Source organism: Bombus vosnesenskii, unplaced genomic scaffold, assembly GCF_011952255.1.
Source record: "Bombus vosnesenskii isolate JDL3184/JDL3185 unplaced genomic scaffold, Bvos_JDL3184-5_v1.1 scf7180000013262, whole genome shotgun sequence".
Classification (NCBI taxonomy): Eukaryota; Metazoa; Arthropoda; class Insecta; order Hymenoptera; family Apidae; genus Bombus; species Bombus vosnesenskii.
Window position 1 is genome coordinate 157,721 of NW_022882922.1, and position 16,606 is coordinate 174,326.

The window sequence follows — 16,606 nt, forward strand, 5'->3', positions numbered from 1 at the left end:
ATCAATAAAATTTTTGTTGTATTATCAAGATTTATAAATGTTTTAAAATACTTAGAAAAATACAAACGACACAGGCATTAGATATATATATATACTACGAATTTTCTTCTGTGATCTCGTAAAAACGTTTAAGAAACGTTAAAATATGCACAGAATATTGTAAAGTTTTACAAAATCAAATATTTAGTATTCTAATAATTTTCTTATTAGTACAAAATTAAAATCTTAAAAATGAACAAAAACATTCTGTGTTAATATTATAGAGCTTTAAAGCATTTGTTCCTGAAAGATAATAGAAAAAGATAACAAAAAATAAGTGATAGGAATGAGCGGTTTATTAATTATAATTTATTCAAATTCGGTAACAACATATAATGATGCGGATTTTTAGTGAACGTAGGGGTTTAAAAGAGTCTATTTTCCGAGTATGCCATGCATGGCGCCCTTTGCACAATTGCTCGTTACGATTTCTTCTTTACGCATACATACATACATACATATATATACATATATGTATATGTATACATACATACATATATATATATACATATATATATATATTATATATATATATATATGTATACATACAATATATATATATATATATATATATATATATATATATATATATATATATATATATATATATATATTGTTGTATAACGTACCACTTAAACCTGTTAATATTTTACTAAGTCGAAAATAGAGATTGCCTGGAGAAATGTGTATGGAGTTAATGGGTAAGTGTATAATATCACAGAATACAGCTTTAAAAATCGATACCTCCCATGGATCACGTTTGTTTTTGTACGTTTATCAATAGTCTACATTTATATGTACATATATACGTATACTTCCAGTCGATATACGAGCTAAAATTTTGTTCAGACGTTTATATGTTACCCTGGTTTTTCTGAGAGCGTATCAAGTAGTTAATTGCTTTAATTGTGTAAGCAGGAATAATTAGTCCTACAAGAATCGAAGCTAAATTCGAGAATTCAAGTCACTAACATGTTAACGATTCAAGATGAAGGAAATTTTCTTCTAATTTAAACAAGAAAATTTGTGATTTTACATATTTGTTTGTTGTTCTTAGTTAATTAATTAATTAACATGCTGGTTTCTACTAGAGTCCTCGAAATTATCAATTTTGCGGATGTTCAAATTTCATCGATATAAAATTGATATTCAAGAATTCGAAATAAAAAGAAAGATAACAGGTAATAAATTGAAATTTGAGCATCGTTTTACGTTGATGATGGTCATAATTTGTATAAAGAAACATTGTACGATTTAATAAGATCGAAATTTTTGTGTACTTCATTACATATCGGTAAATTTGTCACTTTTGTATTATTCAGATACAAATTTTACAAATTCTAGTCACTTGTGCCTTTACCAAATTAAGCAAATTTTTCGATTTTCCAATTCGGAGTTTGTAGAAATAGTTGACGAAAAAATTTAATATCGTTCCCTCATGTGCTTTCAAAATCGAATCCTTTGTATAAGATGCTTTTAAAAAAAGTAATAATTATTCGTCAATTAGAATTAATTGCATAGAATGCAATTACGGCAATTATTGAGTTATTTATATTACAAAAAGAAAACGCAAGAGAGTTATATACATACATACATACTTTGCGAAATTTTACGCAACATGTAGTAGTGTATTGTTATATGTAAATCGATAACATTGTGTGTGCGCGCGCGTAGAAGTTATTTACATATAAATAATTTTACACGAAATCAATTCTTATCATGATAAATGAAATAAATATAATTCATATTTTATATCCTATACAAATATCAAGAAAGCAAAATATTTATGATTTTTGCATTAGATTCATTACATTATATTTTGCACACACTAAGAATTATAAATCACTATCGAAGTTGTAACATAATGATAGATTTAAGTATTGCGTGTCAAGAGAAGTTATATATCTTCCTAGTCAATTATGATCGTAGAAAAATCAATATTCCAATATCATAACGTATTGATCGACAAAATTGCATTTTTTGCGTGATCAAATTCATTGAGCGTAAAAAGGGGAAAGAAAAATATGCATTACATTTGTTACAAACAAATTACCATATGTCAATGTAATTCGAAATATTTAACAATATTTTGGCTCGTTACCGTAGAGTAAGGAATTTTAAATCCTGTTTTATGCAGATTGAGGCATTTTTAATAATTCTAAATATTTTTATCCTTCATATACTTTCTTTTTTGTTTTATTTAAATATATTTACTTTTAACAAAGTTGTGCAAAAGTTACGGAAAAAGTAGTTATTTTTGTTACCATATTACTATTATTTTAATCCTTAAGATATACTTATGTGGTTAGACCAATTTCTTCAATATAATGAATTTTGTTTCTTGCAGTTTAGAATTTTCTAATTTAAGGGATAATGTGATAATGAAGGAAAAATATATTCCTGACAACTTTTTAAGGGTCGAGGTTATGTACAGTGAAAATCTCACGACTCATTGTTTTAAAATGAATTTACAATGCACCCTCTTCTTTTTTCACCTTTTAAAGGTACTTAAGACTATTATTAGAATGCAGCAAGTTTTTTGAAACACTCGTTTGTATAAAATTTTAGAATATATATAATTTGAATATGCCTCATACTGCATAAATATTTTGGAATTAAATAATAAATATATCAAATAAAAGAGAAGGTAAGTGTCAAATTGAAATTGGAATTCCTTAATTATATCGTGTATATAGTTGGTCGTAAAAGGTACAAAAAAATTACGATACATATACAAATATAAAATAGTACATTATTTCCTAGAATAAAACTAAATTTTTGAAATTATAACAGTCTAATTCTTAATTTTTATAAATATTTTAACAATTTCAAGTCTTTTAATAACTAATTTAAGGAATGTACTTTACTTATTACATAAGAATTTTCAATGCTCAATTTTTATTCATATACTCCTTTTACACAAATACTAGTTTCTATTGTAATTTTTATTACTTGCTTATACAAACAAAATTGTATTTGATAAAATCATTACATTTCTTTATATCATAGGAAACTCAAAAAACCTATCTTTTAAATTCAACTTCATTGTTAAACCGCGAGATTTATCTGTGATAACAATTTGTATTTCGACAATAAATTTGTAAATACGCTTATATGAGTACGCGCAAACAAATTTTTTAAAGACTAGATATAGTGTGCAGTTTTTCATTCTGTAAACTACCTGAATGAGACTTTGTTTACACGTTAATATTTGTATCTTCTTTTACGAGATTTATTTGTATATATTTGTTGTGCATGTACAATTAAGAATGAAGATTACAGGCAGTGAGTTTTTTTTCTATCATACAATTTACATGGTAAGCGTGGCCGCAATCAAATATTGCGATTCCATTATTACCTAATAGAACTGGTGTTTGAAGGGATAGTGTGCAGCAAGAACATACAGATAATTTATTCTGATAATGCATTCCCCAATGATGCGGCCCATTCTCGAAAATATTTTTATTAATCGGTTTACTTAAGTCTTTTTCAAGAACTTCTGCCACTTGATCTCGAATCTGTAAAAAACATAAATTGTTTATATATAAATTATGGTTTAGTTAAGACATAAAAGATAGATACAAACTGAGTTTTTTCTCTTTTTAATAAATATTTTCTGATGACCCAGAAGTCAATTAAAAAATAATAATTACCTTTGTAGAACATATTGTATTGTATTCAGATGACTCCAAATTAGTTTTATTAAGATTAACGGCATACTTCATCCCATGTTGATATAAAAGTTTTGTAAATACTAATGACTGAAATATACTGCAAAAAATGAAAATACTTAATTATTTTTACCTGATTCTATGCTTAAATGTTTAGAAAGATAATACTCACTTTCTATCAATAGGAACATTTGGAATAGCTTTCTCTAATTTTATTAATAATGTCATGGCAATATCAGGTCCCTGTTTCTTCATGATTTCATATATCACAGCAGTCCAGTTTATCCATTCTTCGTGATTTCCTCTTTTTATAGACTTTCTACAGAACAGACACTGTCCCTCTTGAATTTCTTTCGCGTATGTCGCTATATAGTTCCAATGTTTCCCATCCAATAAAGGTAAAAAAATGGAAAATATAATATTATCTCTAGTTTGAAGACATTGGCGTATTAGATCATTCGTCATTATACCATGCTGTTCTGTGTAAAGTGGCAAGTAATCTCGCCACATATAAGGTACTTTGTTACATAAATTTATACACTCCTCCTTATATTCATCTAACATTTTCTTAAGAAGGGATTTACCAATCCCCAGGAACTTTGGTTCTATTAGTTCATTTGTTGGATACACACTACCACAGGTACATCTTCTGCAGCTTTGTGCATTTACATTAACAAAAGCTTTTATTATTTGTTTTATAATATTTTCATTATCTGTAGATTGTATTAGTTGTATTGAAACATTTTCTAATAAAGCATTGAAGTAACATAGTTCTACGCTTCTTAATATTTCATATACAAAGTTCTTTAGTTCATCTACATTTTCATATGAATCTTTGATAACATTCATTCTCCAATCTATATCTAAAATTATTTTTTCTAAGTCTTCTTCGTCCATTGAAGGCTTAATATTACCAACTACCGTATATATAATTTCCAGATCTGCTTGTATTCTTTGTGTTACACTTTTGTTCAAATTCAATTTTTCTTTGGTTTCATCATGACCTTCTTCTACATCCTTGGCTGTATTGCAATTCGTGTCTTCATCCTTTTTCGTTTTATTATCGGAACCATCCAATAAATTGGTTGATGTTTTTTCTTTTTCTATGTTTAATTCGGTTTCAAAAAGCCTTTCATTATTTTGCAAAGAACAATAGGATACAGAATGAAGCCCCAAATTTTCCTCATCTTTCAGGTCTGAATTTCCGCAATTAACGACTACAATACCTGAATCTAATTTTTTTGGAATTATTTTTATATTAGATTCCAATAAAAGTATTAAAGGATGTAATAATGTTGACAATTCATCATCTTTAAATATCTGCAACCTATTCTCTATATCACAAACATTATTAATCTCAGTATTATTTACTAATTTTTTTAATTGTAGTTTATACATGAGGCATATCTCTAAACATTCATAATATTTCTTTTTATTATACAATCGTAATATTAAGGAATCTAAGAAATATAAAACTAAACAATGAAATTCCCCATCAGAGGTCATCAAATATATTTTATTCTCAATAGTTTCTGCTAAAGATATATTTGAAAATTCATTATTCCACAGTACCACAGTTGCAGTCAGGGGATCAATAATGTATAGGCCAGTAGAAGTATATGAAAATAAATACTTGTCTCCAATAACAGACAGATAGGAGAAATTAATAGATTGTGGCAGCCAGGTTGGTTCTGCTTGCTTTTGATAAATAGATTTTCTAATGCTTGGCCTACATATTCTTATAGGTGGAATAGCAAGTGCTTCTTTAAACTGATGAGTTTTCATTACTATTCCATTTGCAGACACTTCCCAAAGTCTAGATCCTGGTCTAGCACAAAAGATTTGAGGAAAATTTTCTTCTTGTATCTTACTGTTACCTTCTGCAATGAAATTAAAGGAACCCTTTTTATTGACTACTTTCCCTTCCTTTTGGCTGTCTGGAGCACTCTTATTCTCTATAAGGCATGTTTTATAGAAACAGGCACCAAATTCTCCATGCCGTGCTTTATTTCCTATTTGTTTATACTGTTCCTGTATTGTATCACATATGTAACAACGAGTCAAAGTTGACACTAATAATAAAGGTGATAAGAAATTAAGTTGTACAATGCTTGAATCTAAATTCATCAATGTACAAGTTGGTGCTTGAAACATGCCATTTACCTGAAAGATTATCATTTTATTAGTATTAGTTTACTCTTAGAACAATCTATATAAAACATAAAAGTTACTAATTTAGTAAAATATATGTTAATAATGTTTAAAATATTAAAATATTAAAGGCTTATACCGTAAAAATAGATAGTGCCATAACAGAAACTTTTCCATGCCCATCTCCAATATATACCTCAGAGCTATTATCATTCCAACACAGGCAGTTAACTCGTTTGTGAATGTGCTCGGTTGATATAGCTATCAATTTTGGCGTAGATTTTAGAGCTATTAGACAAACTATGCCACGATTTGTTGTCAAGGCAATCGTTTTCTCATCAGGTGATATGAGAATACGAGAAACTGCACCTTCCTGGTGTTATAAAGATAATAATTAGAAATTATCTTTTTTATAATCTTTTACATTGGATTGATATATAAATTATGTAATTTCTTACTATAGTACATTAAGGAAAATTTATGTACCGATAAGGGTATTAACTGTATAAATGAGCATGGTTTCCTTGAAAATAGATAAATACTGCCACTGGTTGAACCTAATACAATATAGCTGGAAGACGTATTGAAACATGTATACTGAAACATAATTAATTTCATATTACTCTCAAATTCTACTTTTATAGAAACAAACTTTTTGAAACTATTTTATTACAATTTTAAGAATACTACTTAAAAAAATAACAAGTATATATTTCTGTCCCATTTGAGAATTAAAAGAAAAATAGCATTTAGTTTAATTGGTTCTTACTATAAGTAGAATTTGTTATACACAATATATTTAATTCCATCTCACTTATTTAAATTTCTAAAATAAAATGTAATTTTCTAAAACAGATATATATGCTGTATGACACTGAAAAATAATTTCGTTTCAAATATTTGTGCAATTTCAAATTGTACTCCAAGCAATCGCATAAACCTTATTTAACAATAAACTAAATTAGAATGTGTATAGTGAGTCGTTAAAAATGTAATTAGTAGAAACAACACAATATTATGATAACACATAACATGCATTATTGTGTTGCATAAGAATTGTTTTTCAACTTTAAAGAAATACCTTGATTCGTTGAGTTGAGTTGATAGGCTTGTAAAGAAGAGGATTTATTTCCTCGTATTCTGATAACACGTAAGGAAATTCCTGCATAGTCCGCAAAAGTCTCGTGCGTAACTTATGATGAATAACGATAGTTATTACGCACGAGTTTTACGATAATTAACTCTGATAAACTACGTTAAGTTTTTGCATATAGGTTCATACACACATACGCGGTTCACCGTGTTTCATACGTGACTGTGAGATATATTTCATATAAGATTTGCGGAGCATCGAACGTTTTCATATAGAGGGCCGTCCTTACTATTTAAAGTTACTTACATGCTATAAGCAGTGGTTGTCAATAGATTAATTATAGGATCGTTTTATTTAAAATCTTTTTACATTGCTTAGCTTTTATAAAGTTGAATAGAATGTATGTTATTTAATTCAAAATAGTCTACTTCAAACTTGGTCATTAACATTTTTCTGCCTATTGTGAACTCGAATTTAAATCAAATTTAATTTAAACTTAATTCAAATCTACCATAAATATATCCATTTCTTACGCATATTTTTGATATTAAAACTAAACAGCGGCCGCATATACAAAAAATTATTGAAGATATTATTTATTTAATTAAAATATTAAATATATACGATGAAATTAAACATTCAATATTAGTAAATTAAATTTACTAGTTTTTCACAATGTCATGTGTGGGTCAACATCCTAAAAAGGCATTTGGTTTTTATTATCATACAAAGAAGTAATATTTGTCACAAGTTATGAAACTGAATAAGTATATCATCATCTTCCTTTGCAGTCAATGTTTTCTTTCATTGGAATAGTCATTAATATTTTCGCGATTCTTGCGGAAGCTGTGACGTTTTACTATTTTCGAGATGTTTTACTATGTCCTTGATTGCAGAGGGTTTTACAAGATTTTCCATGCTTCCATGTATCAAAAGACGTCTACGATCTTCATTTTTTTTTGCAAGTACTTCCAAAAGCTGTTGATTTCTCTTCCCTCTATAAATAGGATGAATTGTCGCGTTACGTTTGACCTGTAATTTTTTATTATGTTGTTAAAAGATCGAATGTAATTTAATTTAATAAACATTTATTCAATTAATTAAAAAATATATATATTTAATTGTTTTACCTGCTCAAAATTTTCTTGATGGAAAACGATTGCTTGATATGAAGAAGTTCTTTGTAATATTTTATCATTTTTACAACCAATTATTTTTGTGTCCTCCAATAAATGATCACAAGACATAAAGCGTCGAGGTCTCTCCTTAGTTTTAGACTTTTTCCACTTTATCATGGACACAAAGAAATTTTTGAGCGACTTACTTCTACTGAGTCTTTCTCTGAAAGTATTTCTGTCTAAACTTCTCTCTTCCCTCTCTGAATGTATAAATATTTTCTCTAACGCATTTTTTTTGTGATCGTCTTGGTCGTTTTCTAAAAAATAGGAATTTATAGTATCTGTTCGATTTTGTAACTCGACCCGATATCGATTAGGATCGAACGAAGAAGAATCATAAAATTTTTTTCTTTCATGGTTACAGACTTCGATGTCATTTCTTGAACTGCAGTGTACATAACCTTCTTTATAATATTTTTTATTTGATTGTTCATTTATTTTAAAATTATTCTCTTGCTTATTGAAAGTTTCGTCTACTGATTTCTTAGAATTACTATTTTGAATATAGATTTCTAGGGAAGCTTTTTTTCTCGTTCCAATATTTGAAGATACAGGTAGGTGATATCTGGTAGGCGTTTCTGGTCGAGAATTCTGTATCTTGTTATCATCTTCCGAAGATACTTTACTTGTTTCTGTTTCCATATTTGAAATTGGAATTTCATTTTTTATCTTGTTAGAGGTCTCAACTTTTCTATTGAAGGAATGATCAAAATTAAGATTCGAGTCATTTCTTCTGTTATATTTTGTAAAAAATTCGTCATTTGCTGTACAAGCTTTGTTCTTTTTTTCCAAAGAAGCAATTATTTTCCTCACGAAGTTTTGGGATCTATTCGCAAATTGCACCTCTTTTGGCTCACAAAATAAGTTTTCCCTAAAACATTTCTTTCTTACTTTGAAATTTTGGAAAGTATAGCTTGTGTATTTGTTTTCAATCGAAATAAAATTATTTTGTGATTTCTCCTCATTGTTTACTATTTCTGAAGTATTTGACGTAGGTTTCAAATGATTGCTTCCTGACTGTAGCGCCATCTTCTTCATTAGTTTTTATCTTTAAATGCAAAGTAATAACAGGGAAGGAATTTCTCTTTGGTAATAAGTACACAAGTAGTATAGCTTGTAAATTTTCGATACTTTTTCACTTCTTGGATTCAAAATGTATTATGTTTGTGTCTCGACACTTAGAACGGTAATGACAACGTCTGTAATTTGTTGCTCGTTATTCCGTTAGGTGATAAATATGGTAAAGGTCATACACGCGTGTGTACTTCGGAATGTACACTTTATTTGAAATAGATTAATTTTTTCAGGTTCTTCTTATGTTGTTCTTAATCTTTCATAATATCAAACGAGGATGATACATTATTTGTATCACACACATACACACACAGAATGCACATATATAGTAATATAGAATGATTAAAATCGTTTGTAAACTATTAGCTGTGTGACAAAGTACATACAGAATAAAATTTACATCATTTCAAAAGAGATACGTATCTGCAAAAGTTTAAGGATACTTTCTGTCTTACATTATTTGTGTACAAGATTTTGAAGATTATTTTGTATTGAATAAAAGGCTGTCCATTGATCACGCTTTAGAATTTTGCAATCAATTATTCATAGCAATTACATAAAAAATAGTCGATTTGAAATTTCAAGCGTTCTACGACTTTCTGCTGTGTTATTATTCGTTCGCGTAATTAATTATAAAAATATAGATCTGTAAAAGCGATTTATAGAAAAGGGAATTTGTTTTATGTAATTCAAATATATATATTGAAGATTATTTTTATTTTTGTTTAGATTTAAATTTATATTCTTTGCTTTATTTCTCAAAATCTACTTTTACAAAAATCATTATCAAGATATTATTTTGTATTATTTTTAAAAGATTATGATCATGCTGCTATAACAAATATTGCTTCAAAGATGCTGACTTACTTCGCATAAGAAATATTTTACAAAATAATTTTACCATTATATTGGAATTCCGAAATACTAGAACTTTGTAAGAATTCTCTCTACAATTTTTCGTTAAAGAAGCATTACTATACTTTACAGTAGTAGACACTATGTACTGGATCGCAAATAAGTCAGTGTTAAAACTTAATCTTATAATTAAACATTCCATTGCGTTTTAATTTTCATTCATACATTTCGTCGCATTCGGGATTCTAATGAATCCATTGATTCTGAAATACGTTAGCAAATAATTAATTTGTAGTATTACAAAGAAAAAAAATTAGATTGAATTTTAGAAAAGAGTTTTGCCAGTATCTTTTTAACGCGAAAAAGTTAAAAAAAAGATTAATATAGGAACGTTAAAAGTGGTTTATATACGTAACTATTACCTAGTATTATAAGAATTTTTGTAGCTAATTTTCCACTAGAAAATTTCCAAATAAGTTCCTAGCCGAGACAATTTATTTCTATATAGCGATCAGTGACTATCGCCGAGTATCCTGGCATTTGTTCGAATCGCCAGAGAAAAAATTTTTCATCGAAGACATGAATAAATTGTATATATAATGGACAATACTATGTTTCATCAAACACGTACATTGAAACAATATCTTAAAATCCGCTTTATACACTTATGATTCGCATAGTTTATAGCTTTGAACATCACAACTGTGTCTTCACGTTGTCCTAGTCAGACTGAAAAGTATATTTAATGTAAAATAAAACTAGTTTACTATACTATCGATGCATTATTTCGATACTAATATCGATAGAACATCACTTCCAATATAACTTTTTTACAAAAAACTAGTTAAGTTTATCGGTAAAAAACAATCAAAATCAAATTCTTCATTTTCAGATATTAAACAATATTAGATAGATATAGGAAATACAGTTTCGTATGCATATAATATGCGTGAAACGATTGAAAATTCACAATTAAAATAATTCGTTATTCTAACAGATTCGAGCTCGACTTGAAAGAGGAAGGCACATTTGAATTTCACGGAATGCCTACAATATTCAGACTTCGTTCATATCATTAGCAAATATAAAATCACATTATTTTGATCAATCACTTGCTTGCAATAAAAAAGAAAAAAAAATAGATCAAAGTTGAATTGCAATGAATTTGAAAATTATTTACCGCCAATTTGTCGCATGCGTAATGTAACGAAATGTTCGCAAAAATATGAATATTCTCAATGTAACTTCGATCTTTCCAGTCTTTATAATATTCAATATACCTATTATTACATATACATATACATTAAATTTTATTATATACATATACTATATCTAATTTCATTATACCACAATATTATTATTTTATATTTGCAGAATACTCAAAAGATACGATACGTGTTATATCCAGTCACTGGAAGCATCATCTGAAAAGTATCGAAGCAAATATCCAAATATTCGCGATTGTAGAAATAAATTCTCTGACAATCAGATTACATTTTACGTCAAATTGAATCATGAAATAATTCGCAAATTCCTCTCTTTTGACTTTTACCGACTTAATCACTCGTAAAGAGTGACTACATTTTTCTCTGATGACTATTGAATGTAAATAAGTTTTTATCAGAAATTTTTGATACACTCGCTACCGTGGGAAAACTCAATGGTCGAAAAATAAGATCCACTCTAATCAGAGTATCCTGAATCTATCACTACGGTCTCGTGGAACAATTTCTTGGAGAGTGGGTTGCTCGTCTTGTAAGTAGCTCCCCAGCTTGTTTGTAATGAATATTCGACTTCATTCGGGCTTTTAATCGGACTGATACATGGAGAGTGATCAAGGCTGGACCATTCGGAGATCATGCTCAATAGAGAACTACTTCTTGGTAGTGTAGATCTAGGTACGGATATCCAATAAACAGAATCATCCCCAGCACTTTTCTTCTCTTTGACTTCCAACGTGTCTTCTTTGAGGCATTCAGAAACGAATGTTTGATCGTCGTCGCTGTTCAGAGTCGGCGATCTTTGACTATAATCACTGTAATCCGTATCCTTGGGGAAGTTTGATGTGACGTAGGATTTTGTCTCTGATTCGCTGGGGCTGTCTTCGTCGATTGTAGAACTTCTTGATAATAGGCTTGTCACTCCAGAAATGTCTCCCTTATCCAAAGCATTCACTATTTTCTTCACATAGCACTTTTTGTCATCATCTTGGCTATGACGCGGCTGCAACGATTTTCTCTTTTCTTTTTCATCTAAGTTTCGAACGATATCTCGAACTATATTCTTCTTGCAATTCAATTGTTTATTCTGTAACGAAAGCTCAAAGTCTATGGAGTCATTCAATTCTTGGAAACTGCTGCGCGTTGAATTCATTTCGAAGATAAACGTCTTTTCCAGAAGATTCGGAGATATCTTCTTAAATCTTCGAATATTCTCAGACTTGTTCGACATATTCATTGACTTGTTTTCGAAAATCAAAGATCTCTCCAGTATGCTGGGTGAAATATTCTTTTCTTTTGGACTATTTTCGATGATAGCAGATGAAAATAGTTGGGCTTGAGAGAATTTTGGAGTAGAATTGGCACGGAGTTTGAAGAATTTTGGCTTTACATCTGGTCCATTTAAAGCAGTCGTCACAACTTCGGAAGCTTGAGAGAATTTTGGAATAGATTTGGTACGATATTTGAAAAATTTCGGCTCTACATCTGGCGTACTTAAAGGAGTCGTCACAACTTCGGAAGCTTGAGAGAATTTTGGAGTAGATTTGGTACGATATTTGAAAAATTTCGGCTCTACATCTGGCGTACTTAAAGGAGTCGTCACAACTTCGGAAGCTTGAGAGAATTTTGGAGTAGATTTGGTATGATATTTGAAAAATTTCGGCTCTACATCTGGCGTACTTAAAGGAGTCGTCACAACTTCGGAAGTTTGAGAGAATTTTGAAGTAGGTTTGGTATGATATTTGAAAAATTTCGGCTCTACATCTGGCGTACTTAAAGGAGTCGTCACAACTTCGGAAGCTTGAGAGAATTTTGAAGTAGGTTTGGTATGATATTTGAAAAATTTCGGCTCTACATCTGGCGTACTTAAAGGAGTCGTCACAACTTCGGAAGTTTGAGAGAATTTTGAAGTAGGTTTGGTATGATATTTGAAAAATTTCGGCTCTACATCTGGCGTACTTAAAGGAGTCGTCACAACTTCGGAAGCTTGAGAGAATTTTGGAGTAGATTTGGTACGATATTTGAAAAATTTCGGCTTTACATCTGGCGTACTTAAAGGAGTCGTCACAACTTCGGAAGCTTGAGAGAATTTTGGAGTAGATTTGGTACGATATTTGAAAAATTTCGGCTCTACATCTGGCGTACTTAAAGGAGTCGTCACAACTTCGGAAGCTTGAGAGAATTTTGGAGTAGATTTGGTACGATATTTGAAAAATTTCGGCTCTACATCTGGCGTACTTAAAGGAGTCGTCACAACTTCGGAAGCTTGAGAGAATTTTGGAGTAGATTTGGCACCATATTTGACGAAGTTTGGCTTTTCTAGTGTTTCTAAAATAGTCGTTACAGCTTGGGAAGTTTGAAAGCTGACGTTCGTTTGTCTATTCTCTCTTCTTTTGTCTATTATCACATCGACGTTTCGTAAATCTTCAGTCTTAGTAGTCCTATCAACGTTAAATGGTCGTTCCTTTAAAACAAACGTCTCTCTACTATCGTCACCGTTATAGTCGTCATTACACATGTCTTCATTTGGAAATTCAATCTTCGGACCGGGTGGAAAAATGATATTTATGTTTTGGATTTTTCTAGAAGGCGACATTTTAGGAAAAGTCTTGGAAATTTGTCTAGGGAACTTCATTACCGGAATGTTCAAGTCCAATATTTCTTCCTTGGGTGAAGAAGACTTCGTCGAGGGTCTCGTGTGTTTAGTTTCTGGTAATATTTGCTGACAAAATGTTTTGTTGTTGTGGGATGTTATAGGCGGTGCCACTTTCTTAGCTTTCTCGTGTACATTTTCCTTCACATGTGGAGATATATCTGAAATTCAAAGTTGTATTGTTAATATAACACAGTCAATATAACTGGCATACTTCTTTAAAAAAAGACCATGACTTACAATTAAAAAATCTGTCATTTGTTATCTCTACATTTTTATAAGAATCGAACATTAACAAATACCTATTGAATCGGAAGACGATGAATTTGATATATAGTTTCTTCTGAAAGTAGGATTCTTCCATGATGGTAGACGATATTCAATCTGCATGCTTTTTAATATCTTTTGTGGATTCGAATATTTGTTTATATACCAATTTGTGGTGGAAATTTTTTGAAGAGACTGCTGAATTTTTAATTCGGTTTCCGTCAATTGCCTATTCTATTAAAGAAAAATAAGAAACAAAAATTATTAAAATATTCAGATCAAATAAAACTTAATTCTGTAATAAAAATCATGTATATGTAAAATTCCTCGACGTTCTAATATTAGTGATTGCAAACTAATTAATAATACAATTGATGCTCTGTGGCAAAAGAGTAACGATAATTAACGTATTGAATGTATGAAATACAAAATAAAATTGCAAAGTAAAGGGCTAAGGGAAATTTATTCAACGAAGCTGAACAAAATTTAATTATTGATTGAAGTTATACATTTTCAAAAGTCCGTTAAAATCATAATACATAAATTAGTTAAATAATTTTTCTTCGATTGTATCACGTATATTCGATAGTCTGTTCGAGGTCAAAGTAAATCACAGAATGTCAGTTACAAATTATGACAAATAGTACATTTCGAATAAGAAAACCATTTGATAAGGAAAAAATTTGCAATCACAGATTCAAATTCATAAAATCAACTTACGCGTTCATTGTCGACAAACAGCATATTATTTCTAATCCACTCTACTGCCATTTTCAATTAACAATTATCACCAAAACGAACAAGTGAAAATCACCCAAAAATCGGAAGGACTAGAACGGAAAACCAATCTTCTAACGCACCTTCCCGTAAATGACATGCCAACCCTCTGTGAGCTCCTTAATATAGTCGACTGGATCCAAATTCCCCCACTTCTGGAACAAGACGAATATTAGACTATTACAAGAATATTGGATTCTTATTTCCAAGTACAGTTATTTGCAGTTTCTAGGAATCCTCGAAGGGTGCTTAGAGACTCTGTACCTGCAAATAAAGAATTACGAGACTACCTCGAGAGGTTTTATTGTAGCTTACTTGAGAGATCCGATTATCTTTTGAAGTAGCTTGCTAACAAATTTTATACCGCACTTTTACCTGGTTTTATTAGGGTCCATGGTAGCCATAATGAAAATGGAAAAGTTTAATTGCTTTCCCTTGGACACAGGGTACTTTCCTTTTTAAAACCTCTTAAATCCAAAACCCGAATTTCTGGCTTTTGTTTACCTAGCGTGAACGTCTGAGGGCGTGAATCGCGAATCTTCTGTTTATGAAACGTCAATTCACTCTTCCTGTTTACAAAGTTTTCAGTTGTATCGAGCATTGTCAACTGCGAAAAACGTCTTCGATAAGCTGAGTTTTAGTTATTGTATAAATTACAATATGAAGCTGGAATTTGTTGAATGTGGCGATGAGTATTTTCGCGAATATAATATCATCAGTATACACGGTGATACGGAAAATGAAAATAATAATCGGATTGTGTAATAATAAGGATTAATAATAAGGATTGTGTAACAAACTCTTGAAAATTTCTTGAAAATACTCGTTACTCATTTATTAAGTACCTTTGAATGCTGTATGAGGACCGAGGCTATATGTAACGTATATATATGCAAAATCGTGCCGGTCACAATGTGTTTATTTTCTGATATTGCGCGGGCAGTCTTTTAAAGTCTTAAAACTGAAACTACTAAAAACTAAGAAAAGCTTAAAAAGTCTTTTACGGTGTTCGTACTTTAATCACATTATTTGATGTAATATAAATTGTTTGAAAAAATTTTAAAGACGAAATAATAAAATTAAGGATATTCGCTACATTAAATAAAGTTACTATGTATATATATAAGATAAATAAATGAAATAAGGTTTAGTAAAAAAAATTAACAATTTTTTTTATATGTTTAGAACGGAATTAAATGAGTTTTACTATTTATGGTGGGTATGTAACTATTCTTAAAATGCAGATATTGCAGGACAAGGGAGAAGAACTTAAGATAAAAGTATAAGCACGGTCGCCTAATCCGCTGCCAACAATAAAATAGACAGCCATGCAGAATGCAATAAATTGTTCAAGATGTATACCTGTTCCTTTCCATAAATTATCCCGTTACTGTCGTTGTAAATTTACTGTTCTGCGCTAAAGTCAATATTCGTTGTCCTATACTTCAGCTACGTTAAATAAACATTTGTATACATAAACATATTGATAAAATATCATTTTTTGCATTTTCATAAACTTTGCACATGTTATTCTAATTATATGTAACGAGAACGATTTGCGTGAACTATTCCAAGTTAATAACTGTTGAAACATCTAATTAAAATTATAATGTTCACCTCTGTTGGAA

At 29.8% G+C, this 16,606-nt stretch overlaps 3 protein-coding genes across 3 annotated transcripts; all 3 read right to left on the reverse strand.

Moving 5' to 3' along the window:
• Window positions 1–652: 652 nt before the first annotated feature.
• On the reverse strand, window positions 653–7,206 carry LOC117234711. Its single transcript, XM_033496230.1, has 6 exons — window positions 6,943–7,206; window positions 6,348–6,458; window positions 6,001–6,234; window positions 3,883–5,873; window positions 3,693–3,810; window positions 653–3,557 (listed from the first exon to the last, which is right to left on the reverse strand). Exons 1-6 carry the CDS (start codon window positions 7,027–7,029, stop codon window positions 3,303–3,305), a joined length of 2,796 nt encoding a protein of 931 aa, XP_033352121.1. The 5' UTR covers window positions 7,030–7,206; the 3' UTR covers window positions 653–3,302.
• Window positions 7,207–7,425: 219 nt separating this feature from the next.
• On the reverse strand, window positions 7,426–9,507 carry LOC117234781. The gene is made up of 2 exons (XM_033496355.1): window positions 8,085–9,507; window positions 7,426–7,986 (listed from the first exon to the last, which is right to left on the reverse strand). Exons 1-2 carry the CDS (start codon window positions 9,168–9,170, stop codon window positions 7,774–7,776), a joined length of 1,299 nt encoding a protein of 432 aa, XP_033352246.1. The 5' UTR covers window positions 9,171–9,507; the 3' UTR covers window positions 7,426–7,773.
• Window positions 9,508–10,019: 512 nt separating this feature from the next.
• On the reverse strand, window positions 10,020–14,972 carry LOC117243328. Its single transcript, XM_033510695.1, has 3 exons — window positions 14,922–14,972; window positions 14,237–14,435; window positions 10,020–14,095 (listed from the first exon to the last, which is right to left on the reverse strand). The coding sequence occupies exons 1-3, from the start codon at window positions 14,970–14,972 to the stop codon at window positions 11,745–11,747; spliced, it is 2,601 nt and encodes an 866-aa protein (XP_033366586.1). The 3' UTR covers window positions 10,020–11,744.
• Window positions 14,973–16,606: the final 1,634 nt, after the last annotated feature.